Genomic DNA, 20,776 nt, shown 5'->3' with positions numbered 1-20,776 from the left:
ACCCACAGATAAATTCTGATCAGGACACCTGCCATATGCCAGGTATGTTCTAGGCTTTAGAGATACAACAGAAAACACTATCAAGTCCTGATCTCATCAAGCTTACATTCTAATTGGGACAGACAGAAATAGGCAAACAACAAATATGCAGTATATCAGGTAAAATACACTGTAAGCAGTAAGATAAAATGGAAATAGAGGGTTTATATAGTGTGGTCAGACTTGCCCTTGGTAGGAAATCATTTGAGTAGAGATTTGATTGAAATGAAGGGATGAACCATGATGTTATGTGGTAGAAGAACATTCCGGGAAGGGGGAAAAATGAGGGTAAGGTCTAATACCAGAGCTTACTTGGCATGAAGAAGGAGTAGCAAGGAGGCTTAGGAGCTAGTAGAGAGCAATGTGGGGAGTGGTTTGTAAGGCAGGAGGCAACAAGGAGATACGGTAAATGGAGAGTGTGGGAGGTCCTACAGGGCTGTTTGTAGGCCTTGGTAAAGACTGGATTCTATTCTGATTGAGGTAGGAAGCCACTGCAGAGCTTTGAATAGGAGTATGCCCTAATCTGAAACTACTTATTAAAAGGATCACAATGGCTGCCCCATGAAGAGTATTATTGGAGTTGAAAGAGTTTGAGTTTTTAAGGCAATCATTTTCTAACTTTTCAGCTATGAGCTCTTGGTTCAAATGAAACCTGATGCAAGTCCCACATCTAAAACACAAACATGCCTGGCTTACTCTCAGGGAATAGTTTTAAATCATTGGGAAAATAGACTGTTGTTTTATCATTCTACTGGAATACCTGTAGACTACTTGAACTGGACTATGGTCAGCCCAAAGTAGCCACATGTAAGCTCCCTGGATCAAGTGTTCTTCCACATACATTTAATAGTATTAGTAAGGAAAATTAATGACAGTCTATGCTTGTACAATAAATAATCTTAAGTATTTTCACAATTATTCTCTCAGTTGGAGTTTGTCCTAAATGTGTAAGGGAAAAATCTTAGCAAGTCAATGTCAGGACCAATTTAACGGTGTAATGCTGGAAGTTTATATAAATATGAGCTTTGTTACCAATTTGATCAATCAACATGTTTTTAATTGATAATGTGTCCTGGGAATTTAGGTTGTGTTTTTATGTCTATTTTATTTTATTTTTTGTTTATTTTATTTTTTATAATGAATACCATTTAACCCACTGCACTATTTTATGTTTTATTAAAGGAAGTAGTTAACTTGTCAGACTGGGTTGGCTCTCAGCCAGTTTTGAAGTTTCTTATGCTAGCCTTTCCTTGGTACATATAGATTTCAAATACAGAAATAGATTTAAGATTAAAAATATAAATACAGAATATAAATATATATAAATATATATATAAATATAAATATATTTATATAAATATAAATATAAATACAAGAATATAAATATATTCTGTATATATTCTATATATTCTGTATATATTCTATATATAGAATATGTATGTATTCTATATATTCTGTATATTCTATATAAATACAGAAAAAGATTTAAGATTAAAAATATAAATAAGAGGGTGCCTGGGTGGCTCAGTTGGCTAAGCAACTGCCTTCGGCTCAGGTCATGATCCTGGAGTCCTGAGATCCTGTCCCACGTCAGGGTCCCTGCTCGGCGGGGAGTTTGCTTCTCCCTCTGACCCTCCCCCTTCTCATGCTCTCTCCCTCTCTCTCTCATTCACTCTCTCTCATTCTCTCAAATAAATAAGTCAAATCTTTTAAAAATATATAAATAAGGGGGTGGGCTCAGTGGGTTAAGGCCTCTGCCTCCAGCTCGGGTCATGATCTCAGGGTCCTGGGATAGAGCCCCCGTGTTGGGCTCCCTGCTCGGCAGGAAGCCTGCTTCCTCTTCCTCTCTACCTGTCTCTCTTCTACTTGTGATCTCTCTCTGTCTAATAAACAAATAAAATCTTAAAATATATATATATATATATATATAAATCAAATAAAAATATAAATAAGATATATTGATATATAAGTGTATATTCCAGGGAGTACTTTTATAGGACAAAAGTGATTCTCATATTGGGAAAGTATATCCACACATAGTTTTTGGTTATCCAAGATGTAAATATTGAACAACTAGGCATTAGACAATATGTTAGGTACATAATTAATACTAGAGAATTCTCCCCCAAACACTGATTTATTGTTATGCAGATATAAGTCTTTAATTAAATTATTTAATTTCATAAAATAATTTTCTTCTAGTAACTTTATCACAGATGCCCTTTGACTTCCATGGAAGAGTCTTATAAAATGTCACTCTGAATAGATATTATGAAAAATTTACATCCAAATATACTTCCTTTCCTGACCCACAAATCTCCCTGACTTGAGAAGATACATTAGAAGACAAATTATTGAATCACAGAATATAATAAATTTCTGGGATGGGGGGAAGAGCTACCTGCAAAATAATCTGCTATAATCATGTTAAGATTGATTACTTTGTTCCTTATCTGTTAAGACTACAGTTAATGTGACTGGGCAGTAAATATAGCAGATGTGAACTGAAATTACTTTGGAAAGAAAAACAACAAATAGACAAGGCTTCATGTGCAAACTATCTTTCCTAAACAACGTAGATATTTGAAATTTCCTATTAATTTTTAAATCTCCCAATTAAGGGAAAAACTCTACAATTTGGGTTTTTCCTAACGTGGTTTCTCTCTAAAATCAAAAGCCACCTTCAACTAAAAATTCCTCACCCCATATTCTTTATTTAAAGGCTTGATGGGAAATATGATTATTTGTAAAACTTAAAACTATAGCAGGAAGAAAACAGACAAAGAACAAGAAAAGATTACTGCTGTCTAAATTGTAACAGCTTCCAAAGGCAATAAGCAGCGTATCTTAAACTTGACATTTTTCATGAGGGAAAAAAATATTTGTAGGTAATCGTTAAATTTCTTACAAAGTCTATGAATATTGAGATTTCCTTTTTGGGTAATTAGTTATCTGCTGTAAATATTTATCATTCTCAAATTAAAAATGAAGGCAGGTGATCACGTTCAATGCTGTTGCCTAAATTCTTAATAAACATTGATCCATGAAATAAATGGAAAAAATACTAGCTGTTTTATCTGTAGGAGATGAACCCTTAATAATAAAATATTAGGTTTATATAAACTAAAATTAAAATTCTAACCTGACTTGAGATATAGATATTGATTTTGAGCTTCTTAATTCTCTTCAGGTTTAGACTACAATGATCAAATATCTATTTTACTTAGACCCTTGAGAGATGACAAAAATATGTTTTAGTAAAATAAAATACATATTATAATTCACCAGTTATATTTTAAAGCAAAATAATCAATTGAAATAGAATCTTGAACATGGTACACTATTACAAGTTAATAACAAGAACTTATTTTTCTTAGAGTATTCATAATAAGTCTACATGTGTATGACTAGTTGGTCATTTACTTCATTGTATTTCTACTGAGCCAACATTCTAAAATATTCCATCATGACGTAAATTTTGAGACTCTAGCTGAAATGGGCAATTTTTCCTCCTCATGACCTTAACATATCAACTGTCTCCAGAATTTTCTCTTTAATGTCCCCTACATAAAACAGAGTCCACACATACTTACCCCATATATAGCTATTCCAAAAACTAGTAATAAACTGATAAAGATAATATTTCTCAAAATCTACCAGTCATCCTTCAATTTCAGTGTTAAAACAGAGTTAAAACTCAAGTGTTAAAACAAAGGATTTCTTAGAAATCCTTTGATTTCTAAGATACCTCTTGGTTGTCCTTGAATTCTCTGTACTCCTTGAATAGTTCCCTAGCTCCTGCTCTGTTCTGGGCAGCGTGGGTCTCCATTTTCTCCATTTAAGTGATTCTGTCTTTAATATTTTTCTTCCTTCACTGGACCTTCTCTTCCTAGACAAGCGAACCAGAAATCTAAGTTGTCAATCCAGATCTTTCCCTTCCCAGAATTTCCTTAAGCATCTCAGCGTCAATATTTCAAAATGGGAATTGGGATCTTCCCCAAATCCTGTTCTTTTCTTCTGTCAGTTTGTGACCGCACCAGCCAACCATTCTCCTTAATTCAATCAGTGATTTAGATCAGAACATTTCCCTGCTTAAAATCCGCAGGTAGATTCACACAGCTCTTAGAACAAATCCCATCTCCTTGCCATGGCCAGCCCATCCTTCTACAGTCCAGACTCTGAATCTCTCCCCAACCTCATTTTCTGTCTCCCTTTACCCACCCCACAAACTGCAGCCACGCTAGCCAATTTCTGCTTTGTTCTACATAATGATTTGTAAAATGAAGTGGATAACAGCAAACTAGACAATCATCCTATTCCCGAACATGACCGCCTGTGTACCCATTAAAGCTTTAAGGATCTAAAAATGTGAGTTAAAATGTAACAATTACTATACAAACTTGATACAAATTACATGTGAAAGAAACTTTACCGGTGATTCTCAAACTCATGCAACTTGTCTAATGGCTTACCATTAGGACCTCAATTGCAAAGGATTAATTTCCCAGAATATTTTGCTTAATATTAAGTTATAGATATGCAAATATGTGCTACAAGTAGATAAATTCATGTAACAGACATTCTAGGAATAGTTTTAGGATGTGAGAATAACAAATACAAAGAAAACCTTTCTTGCATTGTACGGGGACAGGGGGTAGCTACACTTGTGGTAAGCAAAGCATACACGTAGACTTGTCAAATCATTATGCTGGACACTGAAACTAAGGTTACTGGGTGTCAACTATATTTCACTTTAAAAAGAAAATAATTCTAAATTCTACTCTGCATTTTTAGGTATTCCGTTGATCGACACACAGATATGGACAGAATATTCAACATTGATTCTGGAAATGGTTCAATTTTTACATCGAAACTTCTTGACCGAGAAACGCTGCTGTGGCACAATATCACAGTGATAGCAACAGAGATCAGTAAGTCAAACTTCACACCGCAGCTGTCCCCAATTGATGGAGTGAGTGTCCCAGCAAGGGCTGGTGAAGCAAGGCTGAAATTCATCACCATGTACTGATATCCTACTCGATACATATTGAGGGAAAGAGCCCTGTAATGGTTTGCAGTAATGCTTCTTCTAGGCAGGTGTTAATTCATTCACAAATGCAGGGGCACCTGCAGATGAGCCGTAGTTCAGAAACAATAAAATGAGAATGCATCTTTCAAGTGAGGTTGAATTGGTACATATTGGATTTGATCAATCAGAACATTACAGACGCAGCTGAAAAACACATGGGCTCATGGTTGGAATTGGGAGTGGAGGGGAAGGAAATCAAGGATATTAAAAAATGTAGGCATTACTTAGAAATCTTTCAGATATCTATCCTCCAGCTTTCTAAATAATTTCTATTTCAAAATCATTATAGGAGTAAGAGATATAAATTTTAGCTTTTCCACTGTACACCAAAGTGAACAATCCAAACCACCAAGTAATCAATAAAATGTTTAGAGCGGCTTTTTATGGAAGTCCCCATGAAATGGAAGGCAAAGAAAAACAGTGCCAAATGAATGCTTCAAATAAAATGATTATACACAGTAAAAATTGTGTACTATAAACACAATGTGGAGTACATGAAAGAAAAAGTATTTTTAAAATAACACTTAAATGTTTAAAAATAGGCTTCCAAATTATAGCTCATTTTTTAGTTTTTGTTTTTGACTTTAAAAGTTCAAATATTTTTAGCTCAGTTGGGTATCTAGTGTGAAATATTCCATATCTAATGGTGTATTACAGCAGTATTCTTTGTCAACCTAACTCATGAGATATGAAATGGCTGAAGAATATTGAGTAGAATATTTAATAACTAATCTGGGCAAAATGAAGCATTGCTTTGCGATAGCGTTGAGAACTCCTAATTACAAATTTGTTAGGTAGGAATTTGCTCTCCAGAATTTATGTGGAGGGACTAATGCAGATACCGACGACAGAGCATACTTACAACTTTAAAATTACAAAATTATTTTTCACACCGAAAAAGACCATTTTTTAAAGCGTCATGAAATTGTATGTTTACTGAAGTAGTTATTTCATGTGTATTTTAAGCTTTGTGCCTAAAATTTTTTTTTAAGATTTAATGTTTCTGTGATATTTTTGAAAGTATTAGTGATAAAGACCTTTTAAAACTTCATCTTCGGCAGCTCCAACTTTGGAAAAATAATGGGAGCGACATTTTAGATGCAAAGGAGCTTAAGAATCTTATTGTCTAAACTTCTTAACTGTCTTTGATGCAACAGAAGCCCAGAGCTTACATAAAACCAGCCCACTCCCCTCCCGGGCCCTTGGCACTTGCTGTTCCCTTTATTTGGAGACCCGGAAATACTCACATGGCTTAATTCTTCTCTTTATTCATGTCCCTGTCCAAATGGCATCTCATCAGATGAGACCGAGCGGTCATCCCACTCAAAGTAGCACCTCCACGGCTCCCCCATCCCCTCCCCTGTTCAATTTTCTCCTTAGCACTCACCATCTGAGGCACTAATTATGTATTTACAGTTTATCCGCCCCCATTAGAATAAAGCTCCAGGATGCAGGCTCTTTGTGATGCCCCCATGTGTCCCAGCACCCCAAAGAGTGGCTGGCACATATTAGAAATGAGATGCTCACTAAATGCTTAAGACATGAACAAACAGATTTATATAAGCGCAGTGAATGAGGAGCGCTGAGCTCAGAGATTCCAACGCCTGATTCTTGGACCAGGAATCCATCTTACACACTACCCCAAATACTCATTCACCTCCAGTCCTCCCTCCAGCATGGACGCTGCCCTCTCGTTATCCAGGATGAACAGCCTGGGCTTTGGAGTCAAATAGACCCAAGTTGAAGTCTAGGCTCTACTTCTTACTTACCACCTCTGTGAAGATGGACAAATTACCTAACCTATCCGTGCCTCGGTTTCCTCATCTCTATAGTAAGGGGCGACAACTGTATTTACCTCAGAAGTTTGTAAGGATTAAATAAGATAATAAGGCAAAGTGCTGAGCACTACATCCAGCTTGTACTCAGCACGAGAACTAAAGAACTAAGACCAAAATAACCATAGGTGGCCTTCATTCCACCCCCACCGAGCCCCACACTTTGTTTTGTACAAATTTTCCCCATCTCCCTGCTTCTTTGGCTTCTCTTAAAATCTGCCTCTACCCTGCCCTTCCTGGATAGCTTTTCTTTATTTTGTGTGACCCTGGAGTTTGCTATCCAGTTGTACTCTAACCATACAAGTAGCTTTTTCTTGTAGGTATGTCTAGCAGGTGTATTCAACTCCACAACTACCCATCTCGTTCTTTTTGCTGACTAAGTTGGCTCATGATGCCCTGTGGTACTCAGAGCAGCCTTGGGCAATCTGTGTATGAATGAGAAAGGAGTGAGTGACCGTTGTCTAAAGGGGACTGGCGATCAATACACAAATGCCTCTTTCTTTCTTTTTGGCATGTTGCAGATAACCCAAAGCAAAGCAGCCGAGTCCCTCTATATATCAAAGTTCTAGATGTCAATGACAATGCCCCAGAATTTGCTGAATTCTATGAAACCTTTGTCTGCGAGAAAGCAAAAGCAGATCAGGTGAGTTTCATAAAAAAGCAAATTAATTCAGTCGGATTAATTTAGATCTTCTAATACACAGAGCTGAGGGCCAGTTTTGAATTATCTATGAAGTAAACGCTAACAAAATTAATACTATAAATAAGAAGCAGAATGAATGTTTAACTTGCGTAAGAGAACAAACAGTTTTTAAGAACTGGAAGTTCATCACTCTCAGAGACTGATGCTGATTCAAATCAGCCTTAAATTTTCATTAAAATAGATTAGTCACAGCTTCATTGGAAAAATCTTAATTGGTGAGCATACTTTTAATTACCATATATACTGGAGAGCAATAAGCAGAACACACTTTACAATTGTCTATAACTCATAGTTTCACTAATTTATATTGCCCATCTCTACAAGTAATCCAAATTCGTGAATGTTTTTCTGTTTTACATATTTGTCTCCACCTGAGATAGGTCTTTTCTGCCACTGATATAAAAATTATGTTACAGTTTGTCAAAATAGAAGTGCACTGTTAAAATTCATGTTAAAGCAGGAAGCTGATGGTGTTTTTTGCACAAACTTTCTTTTTAGCTCTTAGGCAAGTCGATGGCCTATGTTTATAATCACAATTGCATTTCTGAACAGGCTCTGTCCAAAGAGGGCCTGAATTTTTTCTTAGTTGAAATGTTGTCATAGAGATTTGTGGTCTTTTATAGCTTTGTATCACTCTAGGGCAGTGATTCGCAACCCTCATGATTTTGCCCCCAGGGAACAGGTGGTGCTGTTTGGGGACATTTTTGATTGTCAACAAGAGTAGAGTGCTACTGGTATGTAGTGGGAGGAGGCCAGGCTTGCTGAGAAATATCCTATAGTGCCAGGACAGCCCCACAACAAAGTAGTTTTCCTGCCTCTATTTCTAACCCATCAGTTCCTTGCATAAAGGGGATTCATTGTAAACTTTCTAGAGGCTATTGTTTTTAAATTCAAATTAGAAATCACACAGTCAAGCAATTTACTGCAGAATTGTAAGAAACACTTTTGAGTTAGCTGAACTTCAAAGCAGCTTTATGGTTTTGATTTTAGTTGATTCAGACTCTACGAGCTATTGACAAAGATGACCCTTACAGCGGGCACCAATTCTCGTTCTCTCTGGCCCCTGAAGCAGCCAGTGGCTCAAACTTTACCATTCAAGACAACAAAGGTAAACGCACCCAAGTTATCTTCTCTGTATGTTGGTATCTTTCTGTCTATCAGCATCACAATTGTTCCAGTCCACGATGTGGCAGGCCCAGGACATTCACTGCTTTGCTTTCCTATCACAGATAACACGGCAGGAATCTTAACTCGGAAGAATGGCTATAACAGACACGAGATGAGCACCTATCTCCTGCCAGTGGTGATTTCGGACAACGACTACCCGGTCCAAAGCAGCACCGGGACCGTGACTGTCCGGGTCTGTGCATGTGACCACCACGGGAACATGCAGTCCTGCCACGCGGAGGCCCTTGTGCACCCCACGGGCCTGAGCACGGGGGCCCTGATCGCCATCCTTCTGTGCATCGTGACCCTACTAGGTAAACTGCTTCTCCCTGCATCCTATGTCCCCATGCTGAGGGGCCCACACTGTTACTGTGACACCCTAGACTTATCCGCCTCCCCCAGTAAGGCATATAGCCTGATCTAGGTGAGTAGAGTTATATGCTGAGAATCTGCGTTGTTCAACCATGAACAAGTTTTTGCTTGAAAGTAGCTCTGGAGAGTGAACAGATGTGAAACTTGCCGATGTCCTCACCTACCCAGGGAACACCACCCCATATTCACCTACCCAGGAATCTATCTATCTATCAGACAGGGAATGAATCCCAGGGGACTTGGAGGGCACCCTCAATGTGCCCCTTTCATTTCATTTGTTGTTTCCTGTTTAACCTGGCAAGCATTGTTAAATTTTAAAGAGAGAAAGTCATCCAGCATGGGGAGTGTGCTGATGACCCTCTCTATGAAGGTAAAGTTTAAAGATCGATGGGGAAAGTGGAAAGAGAAATGTGATGACTTTTTCTCTCCCATACAGGGAAATAAAAAGCGATTAAATTTTCTTCCACCCAGCTAACTTGCTTTGGTCTACCCATTTGAATCACTACCTTCTTAGCCTGTTCCCCAACTGCCACATACACAATGTCTATTATTTCTCAGACTCGTAATAATAAACAACTTCTGTGACTGAGGACATAAATCTGGGACCCAAATGAAATGAATGCAATCATGGTGAAAATCAAGATCCAGCAATGATTCAAATGAAATTTTTATCCTCGACCCATGAATTAAGCACACAGGTTGAGCTCAAAAATGCTCCACAGACCACTGAGTGTTGTGAACTAAGAAAGCAAATGTTAGTTCATTTAGTCCTTCCAAATATCAAAGTAAGCTTTTGCTATACAAGTGGAAGAAAGGTAAGAAGTTAAACGTCAACCTAGCTTGCACAGGCGGGACAACTCTTTTTAAAAAAGACAATATAGCATTGAGAAGAATAAAGAGTAAAAGACCGACATTTTTCCGGGAGGAGAATGCCTAGGGATCCCTGCTTAAGAGCTGCACATTCCACATCAATTCTGCTAATTATAACGGAAGTCTTGAAAACTTAACTACAGAACCGTGATTCTCTTTGTCAACGAAGATTTGGGGAGAGTATTTTAAGATATGAGGATAAATAAAAGCTGACAGTATGCAAAGACAAATCAGTGTTTCTAATGGTGTGAGTCTGTAAAAATTGTTTTGGAAGAGAAGGATATGAATATTCTTTTTGATTGGGGGGGGGGAGGTTGCTTTTAGAAGGGCTGAATTGGCAGGACTGTAGTCAGGGAGAATTCCATGGACTCTTCTGTGGTCCATAGAAGGAGAACTGACTCTCACTTCAAACAGGTGATTCTTCCTCTCCTTCATCATCTTACCCATTTTCTCTCTCCCGCCCCCCACCCCACCGGCTTTTCTCCTCCTCACCAACCCCCTTTTTCCTTTCTTCATCACTTCCTTCCTCCAGTAAATTCACTGTTTCCTCATTACTCCTCACTTGTGTCTGTGCTCCCTACATCTGGTCTAGTCTCTTTGGAATTCCATACCTAATAAAAAAAGGAACTCAATGGGAATGACCCTCTACTAGGCTAACACCAGTGTGGGCTACACACTGGCCAAGATGCTTCACAACTGTTCTCCTTTAACCCTCAGAACTACCCGGTATATATTTATCTGCATCCCAAATAAGAAAACCAAGGCTCTAAGAAGTGCAGCCTGTAGCCACATTACACAGCTAATAGGTGGTAGAACAGAGTTGCAGATTCGGGTCTTCTCCCCCTGAGCCCTGGTGCTTCCACACCTCAGTCTGCTCTCTTTGTGAGCTCAGAGAAGGCAGGGCAAGGTCCAGGCTGAAAGACAGCCCGAGCTGGAAATGAGAAGTCAAAGAAGGTGGAGGCAAACAGATTTCGTAAGAGACGAAAAAGCCACACCAACGTAGGAGAAAATCTGCCATGAATAAAGTGGATCCTGTGGCATCTCTTGTTTCATTTACAAAAATAAAACCACAGTGAAAACAACTATGACATCTCGTGTCTCCATGGTGCTTTAAAGTCTACAGAACTCACACATTGACGAACTCATTCCTGATGACAACACTGGGCACTGTATTATTGCCTCTGTTTCACAGAAAGAAACAGACTTCAAAGGGTCAAATCCTTTAAGCAAGCCGAGGCAGGCTGATTTCAAATGCTTTGCTACCTTCTAGCTTTATGATGGGATTTGAGCACAAACTGGTCCAAGCATTGCCCCCACCCCCCAAATCTCACTGCTGTCCTCTGGCCTCAGGGGGTAGAGAAAAGGGAAGAGGTCAGTTACTAGATAGAAAGCTATTACTCTCTCAGAATGTATGGTTTGTGTTCCACGTGCTTAGAACTCACATCTTTAGTTGATAAAAGTTAGCTGTAAGAAAGATCTACCTTCTAGAATTTCTGTTCAGATGTACATTGGGCCAAAAGAAAAGATACAGGCTGTTGTAGCTGTAGGAGAAATAAGGCAGTGAATAAATGCCTTTAAATTACCCAGTGTGCCCTCTCTTCTAGGTACTGCACTTTCGAGTGTGCAAAGGACCAAAACAAAAAAATACAGATCACTTAAACTGGGGCGGAATTAGGTAGTGATAAACGCCTGCTATCTTGCCTTAAATGGTGGCAGACCGTTGTACATAAGGGTTGAATGCTTTGGGAGACATTCGTCTTGATTCTATTCGCTATCCCCAGAGGCCATCCTTAGTTACAAGCCTCTGTTTTGCAAATCCTTGTCATTGGTCACACTGGAATCCCGCACAAAGGGTAGATGATGAGCATCCCTCTGCCCAGAGCCCTGCAATTTTTCATCCACGTGCACCTCAGGGTAAAGTCAGGTCATACAGAAGCCTCCAGGCCCCACATGACAAGGCCTTTTCCTACTCCCTTCCTGTCAGGGTGGGGGTTGGGTGGCTCCCTCAAGTCCAGCTGTAGGGTCTCCTGGCTGTCGAACAGTCCTCCTGTCAAACAGTCCAAGCACCCTACCATCCCAGCGCCCTTCTTCTAGCTCTGTCCTCTTCACCCGACAGCTCCTTGGATAACTCCCCACCCCTTTGCTGCAATGGCACTTCCTCAATGAGGCAATCTCCTAAAAAGCATATGCAGCCTCTCCTGCGCACGTGCAAGTGCCCTTCACCCTCCTCCTCTGCTCTGTTTTGGTTTACACTGTTCATATCACCTTCTAATAATTTCTAATAATTGGGTCTCCATCCACCACCGCCACCACCACTCCTGCCCACGTCCTGATGAATGTTTTCTACTGAGAGTGCCTGGACCGGTACCTGGCACAGAGTAGGCACTACACATTTAGTGAATGAATAAATATAGAAACGTGCTGAATGGCCGGGACAAATGAGGCATGAGGATGCTCTTTGGCAGCAAGAGAGGATGTGTACGATTATACAACCACACACTTGAAATGGCCTTCCAAAGTAGCCTATAATCCAAATGTGCTTGGCTATTAAAAGTGTTTGCTTTTTAGATTGACCCGGATTTGAGTTGTTTGTATAGTGTAACATCTCTAAATCTCAATTTCCTCTATGAAAAATGGTTACTATATCATATAATACATATATATATTATAAAATGATGGTACCTACATTGTAAAGCTGCTGTGATACTTAAATGAGATTCAGTATATAAAGCATTTAGCACAGTGCTTGGCATATAGAACTCTCTTGATAGATAACCAATTATTATTAATACTATTACACCCGAAATAAATAGATAACCTATTATTATCAATACTATTAACATCCAAAATTATAAAATAAGATATCTGGGTATGCATATATCCCTCATTATATAGGTATATATACTTAGATACCCAAAGTTACTATTCTGTAATTCTTACTACAATATTTCAATTTTTTATGGCTCCTAAAATCTGGACAACATTATGGATGAGAAAATACACACACATTACTAGTACTTCCTATAGTAAACACCCCTAGACAAACCCAGTTTAACAGCGCATTTTCTGCTCCGGATGGCGGTTTCTTCTCTAAGCTATCTCTGTGTTTTTATTTTCCCACGCGTGTGTCCATTCATAGATATGTCTCTCTACGGGTAGCCAGCTGTGTTCGACCCAGCCAGCTGTGAAGAAACATCAGGAGCTATTTAAACACAAGTCTTCCTTTGCCTCTCATTTGAGTTAGGAGGAAAAATCCAAAGAATGAACATTCCAGGCAACAAACTTACGAACTATGAACCTTTGAAAGATTTTTTTTTCAAGTTCCCTCTTAAATGTGTTTATTTTGTTTAGCTCAAACAGAAATAAGCTGGTGCGTGTCTTATAACCTAACCCCTCTCAAAGGAGCTGAAGTCCAGAATGGTTTTGTGAATTGTATCTGGGTCTCTCCAGGTATTATCTGTAATCCTACTCCTTCTATGTAGAAAGGTATGCAGACATTCACATCTCTGCTTTGGGTTTTAAACTAATTTTACACTTCTCTCAGGGACAAAAAGAAGAAGAAGAAGAAGAAGAAGAAGGCATAGTGCAAAAGTTATTTTAGCTGCGGAGTTATGCAAAGCTTCAACACATCCCGAAGGTGCCAGCCTTGTGCTTATAAGCAGTTTCAGAGCATTTTAGGTGTTCAGCATAATTTGCACTCTGATTGCCACACTCTCGCTGTTTGAGCTTTTTTATATTATTTTTTTATTTTTTCCTTACCTTGAAAACTAGCTTGCCGTTTCAAAGCAAAAGGGAACTACTGGCAAAATATGAAGGTGTTTTATCCTCTACTTAAATCGTAACTCTCTTTCAAATATTTACTCCGTTTGGGGAGTAAATATTGGGGGCGGGGGGGATGTTTGGTTTGATCATGCGTGGAGGCCAGCCCAGCCTCAAAGCAATAAAAGTGGAGTCTGCAGTTTCCGAGAAGTTTTCAAACTTCACGTTGGAGCACAGTGTTTCTTGCTGACATTAATTGGGCGGCGAATTAACTTTCCCTTCCCCGTTCTGCTTTGTTTCTGCTTCCAGTGACAGTGGTGCTGTTTGCAGCTTTGAGGCGGCAGCGGAAGAAAGAACCTTTGATCATATCCAAAGAGGACATCAGAGACAACATTGTCAGTTACAACGACGAGGGCGGCGGAGAGGAGGACACCCAGGCCTTTGATATCGGCACCCTGCGGAACCCCGAAGCCATAGAGGACAGCAAATTACGCAGGGACATCGTGCCCGAGGCCCTTTTTGTACCCCGACGGACTCCAGCAGCTCGCGACAACACCGACGTCCGGGATTTCATTAACCAAAGGTTGAAGGAGAACGACACGGACCCCACCGCGCCGCCCTACGACTCCTTGGCCACCTACGCCTACGAGGGCACCGGCTCGGTGGCCGATTCGCTGAGCTCGCTGGAGTCGGTGACCACGGACGGAGACCAAGACTACGACTACCTTAGCGACTGGGGGCCCCGGTTCAAAAAGCTCGCGGACATGTACGGAGGCGTGGACAGTGACAAAGACTCCTAACGCGTTGCCTTTTTCATTTTCCAGTACGACACCGAAACCCGGCGCGGTGGCTCTTTCTTTCTGCTGTACCCGCCGCTCCGGGAAGGGTTCTCTGTTCTACCCGTTCCAGACGCCGATGGCTGCAGTCCGCGTGGATCCAACGTTAGAGACTTTTTTCTAGTACACTTTTATGAGCTTCCAAGAGGCAAATGTTTATTTTTTAGCGCATCCAGTTAACCCCGTCAGTCCGCCGCAGGGGCCCGGTGCTGGAGGAGAGCGCCGGGAGCGGAGTTGTCCCCTCGCTCTCTTAGGGCAAGTCGGGAACCTGCTCAGCTTCCCCGCCATTGACTCAGGTCAGCTGGCTGCTCTGGCTGTGCATTTCACAAGTTAATGGGATGACGGACTGTGCTTTAATGATTAAAAAAAATAATAATACAGTTTTAGTAGGGGAAAGGAGGGAGGCACCACTGTGAGGTTGGTCCTGGTATATCAGCTCCCGAGGAGATAATGAACTATCTATATGGGTGTGTCGCGAAGAATTCAAAATGGTATTTGCCCGTCCTCTTCGTTCTTTAAGAACTTTATCTGGCACCGATAACGATTCAAAACATCAAATCCACCAATGTTTTAAGATTCGTGTTCCTCTTTTGGACTAGAAGCAAATTAAATGGTAACGTTCAAAAACAACAAACAAACAAAATGTAGTAATACCTCATTCCTTGCCACTAACTCATAATCTGTTATATATTAAACCTGCAAAAGTTTGCCCTTGTGCCATATAAAGAGAAAGGGAAAGTAGCTAATGATGTTAACAAAGGAAATACTTAACATATTTTAAAGTTCGGGCCATCAAAAGTACCACAGATCACTTAAAATTATTTCAACCATCGGTAGGCTAATTACAAATAAGTCTAACTGTTTAAAATTCTTGAAGGAACTTTTCTGAGACAAATTTTAACTCCTTGTCTGTAGTTGTTGTCAGTATTATTCTAATATACTTGAAAGTAGCAGCGTGAAGTACAATAATTCATATTCTTCAGATACTTCGTACACAATTAAGTTGCATTAGTAAACATAGATTAAATAAAACTCAAACCCCGCCCTCAGAGTTTAATGGGGAAATGAGAGCCAGCTACACTTGAACTTGAAACCCTGTCCTTCACATCTGGAAACATCTATATATTTATATGACATGATAGATATAGACATATTGTTGAGGTCATAGTAAAAAACTACATAGTACATGTTTGGAAGATGCTTCCAAAGGGAAAATTTTGATTCCCTTCAATAAGAGTGTTTAAGATTGTATTAAAATGATAGTTGACTTTCAAGAGCATTAATATTTTTTCATTGTTTTTAACTTTGTTGCTATGGCAACCATGCCATCCTTGTCTTTGAACTAATGATAAAGTAATGGTCTCAAACTACAACAGAAAAGTAATGTACAATCCATCCAATCTATTATTTCTCTAATTATGCAATTAGCATCATAGTTATTATCCAGAAGACCCAACTGAACTGAACTAATCCTTTTGGCAGGTTCAAATCATTTATTTCATATGGCGGTTCTAATGATTTGTATCATTAGAATCTTACATTGTGCAGTCATCAGAAATTTCCAAAGTACTGTAATGAAAACATCGTTGTTTTGAAAACTTAAAAAAAAAAAAAGCAAACCCAGGCTCTGTGTGTGTATATATATACATATATATATAAATATATATTATGTACTTAAGAATATGCTGACTTCAAGTATTAGTCTTAGGGATTTATTTTCAATTAATGTTAATTTTCTACAGATAATCTTAATGTTATTTCTATTTGGGGATACTGTCGTATCAGTACATACTTTCTATTTGGAAACATACAGTTAAGTTTTAAATAGGTGTTATTAACCCAGGAAGTAAAGACGGCACCTTTAAAATAAGAGAAATGTAGTCTTTGGGTTACCCAATTAGAGTGAAAAAGTTTTATATCCATATTCTACCTTGTGTTTCCTGAATGGTTTCCTATTTTGTAATGGGCTTCCCTGTGTACTAACAAGTATTTCATGTTTTCAGGGTTTTCTTTTGTTAGTTCTTCACACACACACACACACACACACACGCACACACGAATGCAAACAAAATTCTACAGGAGGGTTTCACTATAATGAATATCATAGTCACAGTTAAATGTTGAAAAAAGATAGCTTAGTAAAGTTAATTGGTAAGAACTAGTTATTTATAGCAATAGAACACCACCTTAATCACATAACTTACTGTAAAATTAAAGAGCTCTCTGTCCTTATGTTTCATGTCATGTAATAAATTGTATCAAGAAAGATAGTCCTATAAAAAGAAAGATATCATCAGAAGTCTTCCTTTTGAACTTTTGGGTTAATTGGTATGTCTGAGGGTCGACACTAGCAACTTTTAATGTTTAAGGCTAAGGTTTTTCTCTCCTCGTAAGTGAAAGTAAGTAGTTCTGTAGAGGAATATTTGAGATATAATTGGCAGGGTATATTGTCCCACCTCAAAGATGGTACAGTGAGCCGAGAACAAGTTAATATTACTAAATATTGAAATAACTGCTTAATCTCTTACCACAAAACCTGATGATGAATTGAATTCCTAAGAAATTGGATACTTTAAGACTAGAGCTGAATATTTAGTACTAGGGTCCTGTAAGTATTTTACTACAATTAATTTACTACCATTAATACTCTCTGATGTCATGGAAATAACGAGAACCGTATTTCCATAATGCCATGTGGTCTCACTTCCTTCCCACCAAGATATGGCATCAAGGACCCTAGCCAACATGAATGATTACTGGGGAAAAAAATTAAGTTTTCGGCTCAGTTTTCACAAAGTCTCTGTCCTGAGATTAGATGTTAATGGCGGGAAGGATGGAAGGAAAATGGGAAGAGGTAAAATTTAATATTTGGCTTAGTCACTGTGAAACTAAAACTCCTTAATTATAAGCAGATCACTTTTGTGGGTTGCTTCAAGGACTCTGAGGCCCTTCTGAAAGTTTTCTCCCCTCCATTCAAAGGAGAGAGTTTCTTCAAGCCACTAAGTTGTTCCCTAAAATAAGATGGGATTTTTCAAATGTTAAAACTATCGTATATAAGTTTACAATCCTTTCACTTCCTAGCTACTTTCTGCTGAAAGGCTTAATTTTTGTTTGTTTCCAAATAAAAAATGAAATCAAATGGGAGAAAAGAAAATATGGTTCCATGGAACCATAAGGCAGGGCCTACTCTGGGCACAACAGAGAAATGTTTTTTTTATTTTTTACAGAGTTTTCTTAGCTTTACAGTTTAGTTGCATAAAGGAAGTTTCAGATACAAATGGACTCCTTTTTCAAATGAAACAAAACCTGGCAATTCAATTTTAACTCATTAAAAAAAAAAATTTCTGGCTTAGTTGTTCATTTTGAACTCCAAAAACAATTGTACAAAACTCTCTTAAAAGTTGAATCTCTATCTTAGAAACATCTGAATCTTACAAATCCAAATTAACTTTAGAAAGTTTCCATTACTTTCATTTCTAAGTACATGAATATTAGATGTCCTGATTTGCTGAGCAATACTTCCCATCAAATGCTTTGCCTTCAAATGGGTATTTGTTTCATCAGAGATAATAATGTATAACTATGTATGTACAAACTATGAATTAAGAATTCCTCAATTCTACATACTTGAGGACCATAAAATTATGCAGCTGAGGGGAAGAACAGAGTTGATTCTTGGGCACAAACTAAGTATTTAAATCAGGCACACCTAAATTCATTTTCCCCAGGAACCAAACTACCAAATCAATTCTCTTACCCTAGCCACTACTTTTAAAGCAATATAATTACTTTGGAAGAACGCTCTAGAAAGTCATGACCACACCCCCGCCCCTGCCACTATTTTGAAAGGTGTCCTCTAAAATGGATCATTTTAGTGTCATTTTATTTTTTATGATTTCACCTACATGAAATCTATTTTGAACTGTGCCAGGGGATTAAACAGTCAAGCATTTACATGTAACACTAAAACCCAGCCCCCTCAATTACAAGAGTGGAAAGATTAAGATTTAGTGTATGGATCTTCAAGAAGATGAACTATTTCCCAAGATCTGACAAGTAGCTTTCTTTTCCAGAGAATACAGAATTACAGTATGGTCTCCTTAAAAGTTCAGTGACTATTACGCTTGCAGCATTTTTAATCTCCCTTTGGCATCTATGGAATAGTTTTCTAAAGGGGAAGTTCTCAACCAAAAAAACATCAGACCCTGACGCTATTTAGTGTGCAGAGGAATACCTTCTTAGAAAGGAAATACATTGACTCACACACTTGTTAAAAGTTAATAAAGAGATAGCTCATTTTTAAAGCCAGAAGTTTATGGTCTCTGCATCGTCAATTTAATTTAAGCATTGCTGAGACAATCTTTAATCTACTCCCCATTTTGTAATACCTTATTTATGATGCATTTTCATTTTTTAATTTGGGGGGAACGTAAGCCCGACAAAGCCAGCAGATGAAAGTGCCAAAAGGAGGTCAAATGGAAACAAAGCCTATTACCCACTGTATTTCAGACAGGACCGAGGCACTTAGCCTGAGAGCCACTGGGTTATTAGATTAATTTCAAAAGAGCTTTTACAAGTTGCTTAATTCCATTTTTTTTTTTAAACCCATGGACCACAAACTCAGATTTCTCTTCAAATGGGGTTAATTTGACAAATGAGGCATGGACCCAGCGTTGTGGAAAAAGCATTCCACTATAATGAGATCCTGGTTTTTCTTGCGAGACTCTGTTATTTATGTAAATATGTCTAGAGGCACCTTCTATAAGCTTTTAGTTTTCTATGATCTATTAGTTTAGCGTTTATTAAGGAATCAAATGTATAGAACTGCTAAGGCGTTCAGGGAGAATGCTGTGTAGCAAACCAACCGATCTGCTCCGAAGAAATGGAGGAACGCTTCAAAACCACCGTATTGTTTTGTTTGTGATTCTTTTCATGGCTTTGAAAGTAAACTGCGTTAAGAATAGGCCTTATAATAAATGCTACGTGCGTCTTCAGCAGTATCACGCTAAGGCAATTTGGCATTCTCCTACTGTGATTTGTGATTTTAAACCCAGAAAATAAAAGCTTTTTGGTATTGATCGTTTTTAATTAAAAATACCCGCAAGTATAAATTGAAGCTGATGCCACCCTGGGAGATTTCTGGCTGTAACGCTCAGTCACAGGGTTTTTCTCACTCTCGCCCGTATCTCTGGCGATGAGAACACCTGATAGAAACAACCACTGCTCAGCTCTCATCAACATTTCTAGTCGGGGAGATTTTCGTAACTTCACAGTTCACATGAGAAAGTTTCCTGTATTCGAAGGAGAGGTAAGACAATTACCTTACAGCTCAGTGTGGCCGGGCCCTTTGTGCTAGTCCAATGGCAAAGACGTGCTCCTTGAAATGGCTTCTTTTCTTTTCCTTTGTTTTCTTAGACGTATACATTTGAAAAGAATGCAATTTAAAAAGTGATTTCTCACAAAGAGTAAATATGCCTTTTGCAAATCAATTTTTGTAACAAGTTATTTATATGATATTACTTAATAAACTGTTTTTTTCTAACTCGTTTTTTTTCAATTCTCTCGAACTATTATTTTTAATAAGAGATTTCAAAAAAAAATGTACATGCTGATACACACTTTATCCTTCCAAATCTGCTGTCTGAACCTCTCAAATAGCTAACTAAAGCCAACTTGTTAGACAATAATTAGCTTGTAAACAATAGTTTCTCCCAGCCAGCAGTATACATCATTGGTGCTGCCCTGCAGACTTCTTACTGCTGGGGCATCAAGAATTTTACTGTTATTTATGGAATTGCTGTATTAAGAAGAAAGCTGTTTTTCCTCATGGTAATTGCTTTAGATAAAAAAAGACAGCTCTATATTTTTGCCCATCCCAAATCTCCATCCTTTATTTCACTCCCATAGAAAAAAATGTCTGTGGATTTCTGATTTAAAAAAGAAAAAGAAAAAGCAAGAGCCAGACCAGAGGGAAATAAGGATACAATCCTTCCAGCATCCTGATACTATGAGTAAATAAAATGTTTTTAGCATATTCAGAGCTATAATATTTCATATGCTTGTTCTCTTTGAAGCTGCCTCCTATTTCTACAGAGACTGTTTCATA

The 20,776-nt window shown here is 38.4% G+C and overlaps 1 protein-coding gene across 1 annotated transcript in view; it reads left to right on the top strand.

Moving 5' to 3' along the window:
- Window positions 1-20,212, top strand: part of CDH6 (cadherin 6) — a 121,199-nt gene extending 100,987 nt beyond the window's left edge. The window contains exons 8-12 of the mRNA XM_082724522.1: window positions 4,834-4,970; window positions 7,485-7,606; window positions 8,657-8,774; window positions 8,896-9,147; window positions 14,144-20,212. Of these exons, the coding sequence (XP_082580648.1) occupies window positions 4,834-4,970; window positions 7,485-7,606; window positions 8,657-8,774; window positions 8,896-9,147; window positions 14,144-14,634 (1,120 nt within the window). The 3' untranslated portion in view covers window positions 14,635-20,212. The remainder of the gene's footprint in view (window positions 1-4,833; window positions 4,971-7,484; window positions 7,607-8,656; window positions 8,775-8,895; window positions 9,148-14,143) is intronic.
- The last annotated feature ends 564 nt before the right edge of the window (window positions 20,213-20,776 follow it).

The sequence above is a fragment of the Mustela nivalis genome, assembly GCF_964662115.1.
Source record: "Mustela nivalis genome assembly, chromosome: 3".
Lineage (NCBI taxonomy): Eukaryota > Metazoa > Chordata > Mammalia > Carnivora > Mustelidae > Mustela > Mustela nivalis.
Note: the sequence above shows the minus strand (reverse complement) of the source record. Positions and strands in the feature narration are given on the sequence as shown.